Raw genomic sequence first — 15,242 nt, forward strand, 5'->3', positions numbered from 1 at the left:
TTGTTACTCTGTTGCCAGGCTGGAGTACAGTGGTGCAATCACAGCTCACTGCAGCCTCAACCTCCTGGGCTCAAGCAATTCTCCCACGTCATCCTCCCAAGTAGCTGGGACTACAGGCGTGCCCCACCACACCCAGCTATTTTTAACAATGTTTTGTAGAGAAGGGTTCTCACTCTCTGGCCCAGGCTGGTCTCAAATGCCTGTGTTCAAGCAATCCTCTGCTTCAGCCTCCCAAAAAGCTGGGGTTATAGGTGTGAGCCACTGCACTGGCCCTTATCCTCCTTGTAACACTTCCGTTTTCCCACCTTTCAAAATAAGTGGCATCGGCCCCTCTTGGAAGCAGTCGGAATGTTAGCAAGTGAAGGCTGGATCGGGCCTTGGTGGGCTGCAGCCTGAGGAGGTGAGGCCCTCACCTGCAGCTGTGACCTGCCCCTTCCTCAGCAGCCCTGGAAATAACGAGCTGTTCTTTTTGCTTGGCCCCACCCACAAAGACGGCCGCCCCCTCTACATCCTCCGCCTGGGCCAGATGGACACCAAGGGCTTGATGAAGGCCGTGGGGGAGGAGGCACTGCTGCGGCACGTGAGTCAGGGGCCTTGTTCCTGGACCCCGTGGCCGGGCCGGGCCTGGGAAGGGCTGCATGGGGTGGAGCAGCAAGGTGGACGTTCAGCAGCACTGTCTCTCCCTCCAGGTTCTCTCTGTCAACGAGGAAGGACAGAAGCGGTGTGAGGGGAGCACAAGGCAGCTGGGCCGTCCCATCAGGCAAGAACCTGGGCTGGGCACAGATCCTCCCTAAACAGCAAAAACAGAGGATGGAGGGGGTCCATTGTCTGTGTGCGTTGCGCCGGGCAGTGTGCTAGGGGCTTCATTCTCCTCCGGTTTCCACAGCGGTCTTCTGGGCCTCAAGACAGGGCCCGTGAGCACCCCCATTTTTATGCATGAGGAAACCGAGACTCAGAATGATAATCCCGTCGAAGCTTGTGAGCTGCTCACGGCAGAGCTGGATTTGAACCTGGGGTCCCGTCTGGCTTCTGGCTCAAAGACTTTACCCTGCCACTCTGCTCAACAATCTCCTTGACTTTGCTTTTTGACATCAGCTGTCTACCACGTGTTCTGCCTTGGCTGTGTCTCCCAGCGCAGGCCAACCTCCAGGGTGCCATGGCACATCCAGGCACCCACTGTCCTCTGACTCCCCCGCATTGCTGTTCCTGAGCTGTTTCCCAGAGCCAGTACTTACGGCGGCATCGCCCCCAAAGGCAGCAAACCATTCTAAGCAGCAGCTTCCTCTTCTGCAAAGTAGCTTTTTTTTTTTTTTTGAGAGAGGCTCTCACTCTATCACCCAAGCTGGAGCACAGTGATGCAGTCACAGCTCACTGCAGCCTTGACCTCCTGGGCTCAAGCCATCCTCCCACCTCAGCCTCCCAAGTAGCTGGGACGACAGGTGTGCCCCACCATGCCCAGATAATTTTTGTATTTTTACTAGAGACAGGGTTTCACCATGTTGGCCAGGCTGGTCTCTGGAGATTTTCTCAGGAGATATATGTTGGGGTGGAAGTGGGAGTCAATCAGTGTCCTGGCTGGGAGCATAATTCACCCCAGATGGCTCAAATGAGGAGGTGTCATGAAGGGACGCTTTGCAGAGGTGTGTGCAGGTTTAAGGAAACAAATCTCAGAGGGAGAGGCTGCCAGGCACCCGCCACTGCAGTCAAACACTTATTTACCTAATGAATGAGTACTAATGAAACGGAGGCACAGAGTGGTTAAGGACTTGACCAAGGTCACACAGCAAGTGGCAGAACTGGGATTTGAACCGTGGCCGTCTGACTGTGGAGTGCGTGCTCTTGGCATCTCTGCTCTATTTAGTAGTTAGCGTCTTTTCAACAGTGAACTCATTTATGCCTGAGGTTACAAGTTTTTGAATTTTTACAATCTGACCTTGGTGATGAGATTGAGCAGGAGGATAGGAATAACTTCTACGCGTTGAGCATTCCAGTCATGGAACACTAAGCCTAAATGGTCACTCGTGATAACCAGCATTTTTTTTTTTTTAAGACGGGGTTTCACCATGTTGGCTAGGCTGGTTTTGAACTCCTGACCTCAGGTGATCCACCTGCCTCAGCCTCCCAAAGTGCTGGGATTACAGGCGTGGGCCACAGTGCCCAGCCATGACAACCAGCTTTAATTGAGGGCATACAGCATGCCTGTCCTTGCAGAGAGCTTTGTATATACCATGTCACTTGATCCTAACAGCAGTTGCTTCAGATGGAGATTATTACTCCCTTTGCCACTGTCCTAGAGAAAGGGTGGGTCTGTGCCCCTGACCTGAGGCTCTCAGGGATGGAGGTGAGACTTGAATTCAGGTGCTCGGCCCTGAAGTCCACACTCTGATCCTCTTTGCTGCACGGGCTCCCCACTGTGGCAGGACCCCCCCCCCCAACTCTGCTCCCGGCCCTGCCTCTCGGAGCCTCTCTGTTCATCCCCTGTAGGGAGGGTGTTGGTAGCCCCAGGAGGCAGCAGAGCCAGGTGGAGTTGGGGTTGTTTCTCCCGCAGCTCCTGGACCTGCCTGCTGGACTTGGAGGGACTCAACATGCGGCACCTGTGGCGGCCAGGGGTGAAGGCCCTGCTGCGGATGATCGAGGTGGTCGAAGACAATTACCCAGAGACCCTGGGCCGGCTGCTTATCGTGCGAGCCCCCCGAGTCTTCCCCGTGCTCTGGACGCTGGTAAGAGTCAGAGCCTGGGCTGGGCTCCTCCTGGGGGCCCAGCACAGCACAGAGGGCAATGGGGCTGGGGACAGGAGAGGGCCCTGCACGAGGGGATTGCAGGTTCCTCATCCATCTCTTGCTTATGACATTCCCTGTTGAACTGGCCTGTCTCCTGCCATGCCAAGGACGCCTTCCTTCCTTCTCTCTCTCCTCCTTCCTTCCTTACCAACATGTGATTTAGAGCTCAGTGTTAAAATGGATTCCATTTGGAATAAACAAACTGTGGCATACTGTTCCAACCACATAATGGAATAGCATTCACCCATAAAAAGGAAGGAAGCACTGATCCATTCTCCAACACGGAGAGGGCTTGAAAACATGAGGCTCAGTGAAAGAGACGAGACACAGAAGCACATGTACCATGTGATCTCCTTTATATGAAATGTGCGGAATAGGGCCGGACACAGTGGTTCACACTTGTAATCCCAGCACTTTGGGAGGTCGAGGCGGGCAGATCACCTGGGGTCAGGAGTTCAAGACCAGCCTGGCCAACATGGTGAAAATACAAAAGTACAAAATTAAAATAAAATATAAAATTAGCCAGGCATGGTGGTGGGTGCTGTAATCCCAGCAACTTGAGAGGCTGAGGCAGGAGAATCACTTGAACCCGGGAGATGGAGGTTGCAGCGAGCCAAGATTGCACCATTGCACTCCAGCCTGGGCGACAGAATGAGACTCTGTCTCAAAAACTAAAACAAAAAGAAATGTGCAGAATAGGCAAATCCATAGACACAGAGTGCAGATGGGTGGTTGGCACGGGCTGGGAGAGGGGAGATTTGACTGTGACTGTGGGGTGGGAATGGGGTTCCCTTTTGGGGAGGTGAATGTGTCTAGATAGAAGTGCTGGTGAGTGCACCGAAAGCCACTGGACTGTGCACTTTACAATGATTAATTCTATGTTATATGAATTATGTCTTAATTAAAAAATACATTACCATCTCGCCTTTATGTCCGCATTTCAGATCAGCCCCTTCATCAACGAGAACACCAGGCACAAGTTTCTCATCTACAGTGGCAGCAACTACCAGGGACCCGGGGGCCTTGTGGACTATCTGGATAGAGAAGTGATCCCTGACTTCCTTGGGGGAGAGAGTGTGGTGAGGCGTCCACGTCCGCAGCCAGACCTGGGCTGGAGGAGGGGGCCCTCCTGGCAGGGAGGCTGGGATTCCGGAGTGGCGCTGGGAGGTGGAGGAGGGTTGGGTGCTGCACGTATGCTCTGCTTGGGGAGGGCCTTGCTGGCTCCCAGCTGCCACTGGGCTTGCTTTAGAAGCTGCTTCAAAGAGAGGTGATGCCTTTCTGAGGTTGGGCTTACCTTAGGTCCTTCAAACATAGTGAGTGAGATAGAAGTTTCTGGAAACCTAAACACAAGGCAGTCAAAGGCTTACCCATTCTGTATTCCCATCAAAGATATTGCTAAACAGCACTGAGTTTCTTTTTTTTTTTTTAGCTGGAGTTTCACTCTTTTTGCCCAGGCTGGAGTGCAGTGATACGATCTCAGCTTACTGCAACCTCTGCCTCCTGGTTTCAAGCAATTTTCCTGTCTCAGCCTCCCGAGGAGCTGGGATTACAGGCGTGGGCTGCCACGCCCAGCTAATGTTGTATTTTTAGTAGAGATGGGGTTTCTCCACGTTGGTCAGGCTGGTCTCGAACTCCTGACCTCAGATGATCTGCCCCTCTTGGCCTCCCAAAGTGCTGGGATCACAGACGTGAGCCCCTGCATGCGGCCACAGCAGTGAGTTTAGCCGCTTACTCACTGCGGGGGATGTGACTCGAATGTCTCTGCAGCTCCGAACCCTGGAGCTAGAACTGGTCTCGAACCCACAGCCACACAGCCTGAGATGATCAGGCCACCACTTCAAGGGAGGCAGTGTCCAGAGCCCTTTTCCTGCCTCCCCTGGGGGTGAAATGACAGGCTGGGGTGATCCTCGGTCACAACCCTGCCATCTCATATGGTCACCAGCGGCCTGGGCCCTCTTCGCGTCTAAAAGAAGGAAGTACCAAACAGTGAGCTTGCATCATTTCTGGATTAAAAAAGTCTTTTTCTAGGAATTTTTCCAGGCTTGTCTGCTCTCTCCGTTTGTGACATGTGGCACACACGACTTATTTTTAGCAAACAGGCCTGCAGATCTGAGAGTGACTTATGGAAGGACACGGAAGGGTGGACTTGCTTGTTGATTTCAGTGTTTCTGCAAGTGAAACATGGTGGGGGGAATCATTGCTTGGTGGTTGCAGGGGGCTCTGCCAAGGCCTGGCTGTCCAGGGTGCCTTTGGTTTGGGGAAATCTGTCAATTGGCATAGTGCAGCGACAGTTACACCCCTATTTTTGGGGGTGGGAAGACGTGGGTTTGTGCCCAGGCTCACTCACTTTCTGCTGTGTGATCGTGGGTCAGTGCCCTGACTTCTCTGAGCCTCCATTCCTTCTTCTGTGAAATGGGAAGAATAGTCTATATTGCATTGGTGGACCTGGGGATTTAATTTGGGTGGGGGAAGCCCACAGCCCAGTCTGTAAGGGGTTGCTGTTATGAATGGCTTTGGGGTCACACAGCACCCTCCTGTGGGTCAGGCCAGCCAGGCCTCCACTGGCCCTGACAGGCCACCCTTTATCTCTCACCTGCAGTGTAACGTCCCCGAAGGAGGGCTGGTCCCCAAGTCTCTCTACATGACGGAAGAGGAGCAGGAGCATGCAGACCAGCTGCGGCAGTGGAGTGAGACCTACCATTCAGCCAGTGTGCTCCGAGGTGCCCCTCACGAGGTGCCAGGGGGACCTGGTCAGGGGAGGGTCTTTTGGGCTGTGGTGTCTGTCATCTTAGGTCAGGTGACCCCAAAATACAGCCTGAGATGAGGATTAAGGATGCTTTTTTTTTTTTTTTTTTCTGAGACTGAGTCTCACTGTGTTGCCCAGGCTACAGTACAGTGGCACGATCTTGGCTCACTGCAACTTCCGCCTCCCAGGTTCAAGCAATTCTCCTGCTTTAGCTTCCTGAGTAGCTGGGATTACAGGTGCCGGCCACCACATCCAGCTATTTTTTTTTTTTTTTTTGTATATTTAGTAGAGATGGGGTTTCACCACTATTCAACACTCCACTTCTTTTTTTTCCAGCGGTATAGTCTTGCTCTGTCACCCAGGCTGGAGTGCAGTGGTGCTATCTCGGCTCACTGCAACCTCTGCCTCCCAGGTTCAAGCGATTCTTGTGTCTCAGCCTCCTGAGTGCTGGAATTACAGGTGTGTGCCACCACACCTGGCTAATTTTTGTATTTTTAGCAGAGATTGGGTTTTGCCATGTTGGTCAGGCTGGTCTCAAACTCCTGACCTCAAGTGGTCCACCTGCCTCAGCCTCCCAAAGTGCTGGGATTACAGGCGTGAGCCTCCAAGCCCATCCGAGATGAGGATTCTTATGCCAGAGAGCTGTTTCGGGCCAGGTCTCAGGAGAAAACTAAGAAGAGGGCATTCCTGTAGGGAACAAGCATGTGGCCTGGGAAAGGAGACCTCAGGGGTCACCCGCAGCCCCCCTGCCACCGTCTTCCCAACCCCAGCTCTTCCATCTCGGCTCTGACTCTCAGACTTTGCCTATCTCCATGCAGGTGGCCGTGGAGATTCTGGAAGGGGAGTCGGTCATCACCTGGGACTTTGACATCCTGCGAGGGGACGTGGTGTTCAGCCTGTATCACACCAAGCAGGTGCCCAGGCTGGGTGCCCGGGACCCGGGGACCAGGGCCAGCGGGCAGCTGATTGACAAAGGCTGGGTCCTGGGCAGGGATTACAGCCGCGTGGAGGCTCCCCTCGTCTGCCGGGAAGGGGAGAGCATCCAGGTTTGCATTCTCTGGATCCCTCATTCACTCACCAGGCAGCACTGAGTGTCTGCCATGTGCCAGGCTCCTGAGCATGCAGCAGAGGACAGATGGGCTGCTGGTCCCCAGCCTTGGGGACCCTGCAGGACAGGGTGGAGGAAAGACACACAGTGTCTCATGTAATGAAGTGCTCACCCGCCCAATGGCAGGCAGCTGATGCAGCATCAAGAAAGCACGAGGCACTCTGATGAGAGGCGGCAGGTGTCTTAGGGAGGAGCACAGGGTCTGGAGCCTTAGTTTCTCCATCTGAGATATGGGAATCCTAACAGGATCTGAGTGTATTTGTTTCCTGGGGCTGCAGTAATGAGTTATCACAAACTGGATGCCCTAAAACAGCAGAAATGTATTGTTTCACAGTTCAGGAGGTCACAAGTCCAAGACCAAGGTGTGGGCAGGCCCATGCTCCCTCTGATGGCTCTAGGGAGGGGTTCATTCTGTGCCTCTGTCCTAGCCCTGGGTGGCTCCTGGCAATGCTGGGTCTTACTGGTGGGTGGATGCATCATCCCAGTCTCTGCCTCTGTCCTTGTAGGGCTTTCTCCTCTGTCTGTCTCTCTTCTGAGTCACAAATCTCTCTCTCCCCTGTAACAACATCAGCCACTGCATTTAGGACCCCCCCTAAATCCTGATTTTTTTTTTTTTTAAGAGACAGGGTCTCATTCTATCCATGATCAAGACACAGTTGCGGGGCTGGGAGTGCAGTGGTGCGATCACAGCTCACTACGGCCTCCACCTCCCGGCCTCAAGTTCTCCTGCCATCTCAGCCTCCTGAGTGGCTGGAACTACAGGTGCCCGCCACCATGCCCAGCTAAATTTTGTATTTTTTGTAGAGATGGGGTCTTGCTATGTTGCCCAGGCTAGTCTTGAACGCCTGAGCTCAAGCTATCCTCCCGCTTCAGCCTCCCAAAGTGCTGGGGTTAGAGGCGTGAGCCACTTTGGCTGGCCTCACCCTAAATCCTTAACCACAAAGACCCTATTTTCAAATAAGGTCATGTTCTGAGGTTCTGGTTGGACATGAATTTTGGGGGTACACTGTTCAACCCACTGCATTAACACACACGGGGGCAGGATGAGTGTGTTGGAATTCGAAGTCCAGGTCACCTGCATGCGTTGAAGGGGCTTCAATATGGAAGAAGACCTTGAGTTGTGGCTAGGTCTGGGAGAGGGTGAGAGGGGCTGATGTTCCAGGTGGAAGGAACAGAAAGAACAAAATGGAAGCTGCAGGTAGAGGGTGGGTGGACATGAGGGCAGCATGAGTACTGGGGAGGGGTCAGAAGTTAGTGTGGATGGAAGGGGAGGTGCTAAGGTCCTGAGGACAGTAATCAGATTTCTGATGCACACTGCGGTTTCAGAACTGATGCAAAAGAAACTGTAGGTCTTGGGCCAGGCGTGGTGGCTAACGGCTGGAATCCCAGCAGTTTGGGATGCCAAGGCGCGTGGATCACCTGAGGTCAGGAGTTCGAGACCAGCCTGGCCAACATGGTGAGACTCCCCATCTCTACTGAAAAAAGTTATATATATATATCTCTCCAGGTGTGGTGGCATGCACCTGTAATCCCAGCTATTGGGAGACTGAGGCAGGAGAATTGCTTGAACCCGGGAAGTGGTGGCTGCAGTGAGCTGAGATTGCACCACTGCGCTCCAGCCTGGGCAACAAGAGTGAAACTGCATCTCAAAAAAAACCAAACAAACAAAGGAACTGTAGTCCTGGAACGGAACTTGGATGTGTAGCCAGAATATGAGCTGCCCCCATTGGCCCCCACATTCTCCAGGAGGCCAGCATTGCAAGTGGATCATCACTTTGACACCCCAAATTACACATGCACACATGAAGCACCGGCTCCAGGAGCACTGGCAGACGCTGGCGATCTCACCGAAGTCTCCCGGGGGAGAGGGTGGAGGGCCGTCCTGCACATGCCCCTCACAGCCACCCCTGGATCCCAATGAACATCTCAACCCAGGCCAACCCAAAGTTGCTCTTCTTTTTTTTTTTTTTTTGAGATGGAGTTTTGCTCTTGTTGCCCAGGCTGGAGTGCAATGGCACAACCTTGGCTCACCACAGCCTCTGCCACCTGGTTTAAGAGATTCTCCTGCCTCAGCCTCCTGAGTAGCTGGACTAACAGGCATGCGCCACCACATCTGGCTAATTTTTTGTATTTTTAGTAGAGATGGGGTTTCTCCATGTTGGTCAGGCTGGTCTCGAACTCCCAACCACAGGTGATCCGCCTGTCTCGGCCTCCCAGAGTGCTGGGATTATAGGCGAGAGCCACTGCATCTGGCCACACAAAGTTGCTCTTCTTGTAAAAAACAAACACTTTCCTTTCCCACTCACCCTGACCCCTCTGCAAAGTCTCTCTAAGCACCTGTGAGCTCCTGGCCCCAATCCCTCTCCTAATCCCCTTGGTTTGCAAATCCCGCTCAGCAGGGCAAAAGCCCCGCCAAATCCAGGTGTTTAAGAGCCTCTGTTATCCTACAGTTGCACCCCCACACCCAGGCTTCAGCTCCTCCCCAGATTAAGAGGGAGGCTCTGGCCCCAGGATACAGGGGTAATAGCAATGATGGCTTCCAGAGGTCCTGACAGGAGGATTTGCTGGGGGACTATCGAAAGGGACAGAGAGAGAAGAGCCCCATTTTCCAAGCCTAGTGATGAGAAGCCGGAGAAGGCTCAGCCCCCTCGACCTGTCCTCAGGAAGACCCAGGGCCTCAGGGCAGCGCTGCTGTGTTTCAGGGCTCCCATGTGACCCGGTGGCCCGGAGTCTACCTGCTGCAGTGGCAAATGCACAGCCCCCCTGGCAGCGTGGCCTGCAGCCTCCCAGGAATGGATGACGTCCTGACTGCTCTGCACAGCCCAGGCCCCAAGTGCAAACTTCTCTACTACTGTGAGGTGCTCGCCTCTGAAGACTTCAGGTAGGAGGGCTGGGGAGAGGGGGCCTGGGCAGGATGGGCGCTGGGGCCGTTTATAGAGCAGATGCCTGGGCGCTTGTCTCCCAGCCGGGTCAGCTTTTCCCGGGGTGGAGGCCCAGCATGGGCATGGATGGAGTTCTCAGGTAACCCAGCCCCCGACTGGGTATGAGGATGGCCCAGCTCTGCATCTCAAACTCCACTTCCGAAGCAGGGCCCTTCCTTCAAATGAAACCCTGGAGTAGTTGGAGGGGAGGAGAAGGGGAGTCTGAAGCCCTCTTATGTGGGCCTCCCCTCACTCCTAGAATTCCATGGGAATATTCTAGAATATTCTAAAAAAGTGCCTTTTAGACAACCCTCCCAAAGTTGCTTGCTTTCAGAGAGACAGGGAAGTCCAGTGGTTAAGACCTCCAGCACTTCCTGGTTGCTGTGTGACCTCAGGCAAATCACTTTACTTCTCTGAGCCTCAGGTGGGTCATTCCTTAAATGGGAACCACTGAGCCCGGCCCTGTGGGTGTATCATAAGGATGAGATGGTTGGGGGAAGCTGCCTGTCCCCTGGGCATGCAGTATGCCTGCCACAGCAGAAACCAAGGAGAAGGTCTGGAGGTGGAGAAGGCAATTTCTTCAAGGTTTTGCATTTTATAAAAGAGAACATGAATTCATGTTCTCCTGCTTTGTGATGCATCTGCGTTAGTTTTCATCTAAAAATAATACTTTAAATTCTTTTTATTTAATTAATTTATTTATTTTGAGACGGAGTCTCACTCTGTTGTCCACGATGGAGTGCGATGGTGCAATCTCGGCTCACTGCAACCTCCGCCTCCCAGGTTCAAGTGATTCTCCTGCCTCAGCCTCCTGACTAGCTAGGATTACAGGCATGCACCACCACGCCCAGCTAATTTTGTATTTTTAGTAGGGATGGGGTTTTACCATATTGATCAGGCTGGTCTCGAACTTCTGACTTCATGATCCACCCGCCTGTGACTCCCAAAGTGATGAGATTACAGGTGTGAGCCACTGTGCCAGCCTGTATTTTAAATGCTTTACTGTGGGGGTAAAATTGAGGCTCCAGGAAGGTGCTGAGTCTAGACCCCAAATTCCAGCTGGAGCTCCAAGGATTCCAGGAACATGGGTAGCCCAGGGTGAGGAACACTGGACCGGAGTCTTTAACCAAGGAGGGGCCCCATAGCTTATCAGGTGGCTGTCGATTTCACTCTTTCTGAAGCCACATGTTTTGGCCATCAGTTCTCAGTGTGAGGTGACAGGTTGAGGCCCAGAAGGACACAGAGGAATAGACACAGGCATTGGAGGGCTGCCTCTGGGAAGGCTGATTCTGAGGCCAGGCATGTGGAGGCCAGAGGGCTGGGCTGGACGGGACGCTGCACACCAACCTGTCTAGGGTAGTCAGCATGAGAGAACCTTACTGCCCTGTCCTCCTGTAGCCTCATGAGAAAATCAGTTCAAAGGCTATTTCCTGGTAACCCTCAGGTGGCAGGAAGTGGCTTGGATCCTGGAGGGACCACACAGATGGGGTGTGCCATCATGGAGTAGAGACAAATGCTCACATCCAAGTGTAACTATGGGCAGCAATGGATGCCAAGACCAAGGTCACTGTGTTAATCTGTTTTCACACTGCTATAAAGAACTACCCAGGGCCAGGCGCAGCAGCTCACACCTGTAATCCTAGCACTTTGGGAGGCTGAGGTGGGAGGATCACCTGAGGTCAGGAGTTCGAGACCAGCCTGGCCAACAATTCCAGATGAGATTTGGGCATGGTGCCTCACACCTGGAATCCAAGCGCTTTGGGAGGCCGAGGCACGAGGATTGCTTGAGCCCAGGAGTTTGAGACCAGCCTGGGCAGCATAGTGAGACCCCCATCTCTATACAAGAAAATAAAGTACTTGTGGATGATGCTGCCCTGCAGTTTGGAGTAGGAGTTAACCAGACCACTCGGGGAGAAGAGAAGGGGCTTCTGCTTCAGACTCAGCACACACGAAGTCCACCGTAAGAGCTGGGAGGAGGCCCGTGGAGTTTGAATGAAAAGAGCAAGGAGGGAGTGAGACTGGACACAGGGCCGGGGAGTCCCCAGGCTGTGGTGGCCTCGGGCCATGCTGGGGCCTTAGGTCAGGAGAGCCCCTGACGGGTCTGTGGCAGGTTGGGCTCCGTCTGGGGAGATGGGGTTGTGGGGAATTGGGTAGCGCTTTTCTCTTTATGGTGTCACTTGCTTGTCCCTTTGCACTTGGCTCAGGGCCCTGGGGGGCCTCATTGCAGCATCAACAGCTTTTCCACTGCTGTGTGTCAGCCTAAGGGCTTTGCCACCTAAGAGGGTAACGTGTGCCACGCCCTTCCTCCCCAGGGGCTCCATGTCCAGCCTGGAATCCTGCACCAGTGGCTTCTCCCAGCTCAGCACCACCACTTCGTCGTCCTCCTCCGGCCAGTCTCATAGCAGCTCCCTGGTCTCCAGATAGCCGGGCTGAGTGTTTCAGGGCCGCCTGCTGGCCTCCAGTGTCCAGAAATGTCCAGAATGAGAAGCCAGCTCACCACAGGGCCTGGGACCATGTGGGCTGAAGCCCCAGGCCTAGATGCTACCCAAGCTGGGGTGTGTGGAGTGGATGGCAAGGATCCAGCCCAGGCCTGTGTGTGGTGTCAGGGCTCTTGAGGTTGCAAGGACAGAATCATCTCCTTCCGGCTTTGTGGAAGGAAGACCAAGGCCAAGACCAAGGCATCTTCCATGCCACAACTTCGTGTCTCCCTGGATCCAGGCTTAGCGATGTCAGCCAGGTCCAGCTCCCCGCTCTCCACGTCTTGCTCTGCTTTCACTATGCAGAGGACCATCACTGTTAGGTGCCCTTCCCCCACCAGCAGCTCGCCTGCATAAGGGAGCCTCTTCTTCCCAAAGGCTCCTACCCACATCCCAGAGTTGAGTCTTAGCCTGGAAGGGGGGTGGTTCCCAGGTCAAATCCTGAACCTATCACAGTTGCCAGGGACATTGGAGAATGCTGATTGGCCAGCAGGGTCATGTACCCCATCTGGACCAATCACTGTGACCCAGGGGTTGCAGTGAGGTGCAGGGATTGACTAGTCTGGATCACATGCACATCTCTGGAACCAACCACCTGCTTTGAAAAGGGCTAATGGGTGCCTCAAGGAAGATTGGGATCCCTCCTAGGAAGAAGTAGGAAAGGATGCTGGGGAGGCAGAAATGCAGGGTGTTCACCTTGGCATTTGATTGCATAACAACGTTCTGTTATGCAGTATCAAGATGCGCTTGGTGAGCAGTTAAGTGAGTTACAGGCACTGTTCTTTGGGGGAACAGCACACCCTGCACTGAAAATCCATGTCCCCTGCACTTGGCCAGTGTGGCCTAACCCTGACGATCCCTGATTGGAGAGGGTGGGAGAGCCCTGGGTTTCTGCTGATTTCAGGCAGCGATGCGCAGACTGAGGCTGCTTCAGGTATGGCTGAATCTGGAAGCTTAACGTCCTCAGGCCTTTCACCTGCACCCAGGCCTCTCAACTCTGCATCTCTTTGCATGCTCACCTCATTATTTCTTCCATCTGGTGGCAAAGGTGGCTGCCAGCAGCCCAGGGCCTGTAACTTCGGGGTTCACAATCTCTAAGAGATGCTTTTCCATCTCCAATCTCATGGAAGGCTCTGATTGGCCCAGCTTGAGTCACATGTTCATTCCTGTGGCCCACACTGGCAAGGAGCTAGGGTCCTGTGATTGGCATTCCCTCCAGAAGCAGCAGCAGGATTGGGAGGGTCAGTCCCCTAGTGGACAAGAGAAGCTGGACCACAGAACCAGCAGGTTCCATGGTGGCGTCGCTACGGCCGGCACTCCTTCCATGTGGAGGTCTCTGGGACCCACGCTGAAGCATTATCAAGGTCATTCTTCTTGCCTTCGGGAGGCCTGGAATTAAACATAATCCAAGGAAGGGATTGCCAAGCTTTTGCATTTCCCCTGAGCCAAAGGCTGAAGATGCCTTGGCTTGGGCTGCTTACATCATTAATTCATTAATGCATTGCGACCAGGACAGAAGCAACCCACAAGTATCGTGACCATTGGTGTCTGGGTGCCTGGGTCTTGAATGTAGACCAGGACTCAAACCCCAGCCTTCCTTTCACTAGCTGTGTAACCTTGAGCAGGTGACTTAACCTCTCTGTGCCTCAGTTTCCTCATCTGTAAAGTGAGGAGAGCAGTGCCTACCTCAATAGGTTGTAGTGAGATGAAATGAGAGTGGCTGTTGAGCCTTCAGCACAGCTCCCAGAATGCAGAAAGCGCTTAATTAATGTCAGTGGTCATTCTGATTACTTAATGCTTCTCATCCAAAGACTCCAGTTTTTTTCCTGAGGTCGCCTATCACTGTTTTTCATGATTGCACCCAGAATACTCAAGAACTCTTTCTCTCTGAGTTGGGTGTGCAGTCTTTTTTAGAAACTGCTTGTATGGGCCGGGTGTGGTGGCTCACACCTATAATCCCAGCACTTTGGGAGGCTTAGGCCGGCAGACTGCTTCAGTGCAGGAGTTCAAGACCAGCCTGGGCCACATAGTGAGACCCTGTCTCTACAAAAAAATTTAAAAATGAGCCAGGCATGGTGGTGCACACCTATAGTCTCAGTAGCTCAGGAGGCTGAAGCAGGAAGATTGCTTGGAGGTCGAGGCTGGAGTGACCCATGATCGCACCACTGCACTTCCTCCTGGGTGACAAAGCAAGACCCTGTCTCAAGAAAAGACGAAACTGCTTGTGTTTTCTGGGCAAATTCTCCAGTCTGAAGGAGTGTATTCTGAGCGGTATTTCCCTTGGCAGTTAGAGAAGGTTTTTTCCCAGAGGTTGAAATATGGAGAGCTTGAGATTCTTTTCTTTCTACCCTGCATTCTCTGGAATTCCCCTCCCCCGTAAAACTAATTGTTCAATGAGAATAGTATAATTCTTTTCAACAAAGTCTGTTTGAGCCGGTGAAACATGATGGGTTTTTTGCCTGATCATTTGCTCCAACCAGCAGCATTAAATGTTTTCTATTTGGATAAACTCACATCTCCATCTTCCTAAAACCCTGGAGGTTTTCTGTGGGCTCAAACAGGAATTTTCCGGCTGTTGTTTAAAAGACTTTAGAGCAAGCTTGTTCAGCCTGGGGCCCATGGGCTGCATGCATCCTAGGACTGCTTTAAATGCAACCCAACACAAATTTGTAAACTTTCTTAAAGCATTGAGTGTGTGTGTGTGTGTGTGTTTCTTTGTCAGCTCATCAGCTATCATTACTGTATTTTATGTGTGGCCCAAGACAATTCTTTTTCTTATGTGGCCCAGGAAAGCTAAAAGATTGGACACCCTTTCTTTAGAGCATTGGAAACAGGGATGATACGCCAGGCTCAGTGGCTCACGCCTGTAATCCCAGAACTTTGGGAGGTCGAGGCAGGCAGATCACAAGGTCAGGAGTTCAAGACCAGCCTGACCAATATGGTAAAACCCTGTCTCTACTAAAAATACAAAAATTAGCCAGGCGTGGTGGCATGCACCTGTAGTCCCAGCTACTCAGGAGGCTGAGGCAGAAGAATTGCTTGAACCCAGGAGGCAGAGGTTGCAGTGAGCTAAGATTGTGCCACTGCACTCCAGCCTGGGTGACAGAGACTCTACCCCACCCTCCCAAAAAAACCCAGCTGGTCTCAAACTCCCGACCTCAGGTCATCTGCCCGCCTCGGCCTCCCAAAGTGCTGGGATTACAGGCGTGA

At 53.0% G+C, this 15,242-nt stretch overlaps 1 protein-coding gene across 2 annotated transcripts in view; it reads left to right on the forward strand.

Moving 5' to 3' along the window:
- SEC14L5 (SEC14 like lipid binding 5) overlaps positions 1-14,716 on the forward strand; it is a 55,936-nt gene extending 41,220 nt beyond the window's left edge. For both annotated transcript variants that reach the window (XM_017506043.2, XM_017506042.2), the window contains 8 exons: positions 492-580; positions 690-760; positions 2,549-2,720; positions 3,725-3,859; positions 5,380-5,514; positions 6,345-6,572; positions 9,337-9,515; positions 11,868-14,716. In XM_017506043.2, the coding sequence (XP_017361532.1) occupies positions 492-580; positions 690-760; positions 2,549-2,720; positions 3,725-3,859; positions 5,380-5,514; positions 6,345-6,572; positions 9,337-9,515; positions 11,868-11,979 (1,121 nt within the window). In that variant the 3' untranslated portion in view covers positions 11,980-14,716. The remainder of the gene's footprint in view (positions 1-491; positions 581-689; positions 761-2,548; positions 2,721-3,724; positions 3,860-5,379; positions 5,515-6,344; positions 6,573-9,336; positions 9,516-11,867) is intronic.
- Positions 14,717-15,242: the final 526 nt, after the last annotated feature.

This window comes from Cebus imitator, unplaced genomic scaffold (assembly GCF_001604975.1).
Source record: "Cebus imitator isolate Cc_AM_T3 unplaced genomic scaffold, Cebus_imitator-1.0 Scaffold346, whole genome shotgun sequence".
Classification (NCBI taxonomy): Eukaryota; Metazoa; Chordata; class Mammalia; order Primates; family Cebidae; genus Cebus; species Cebus imitator.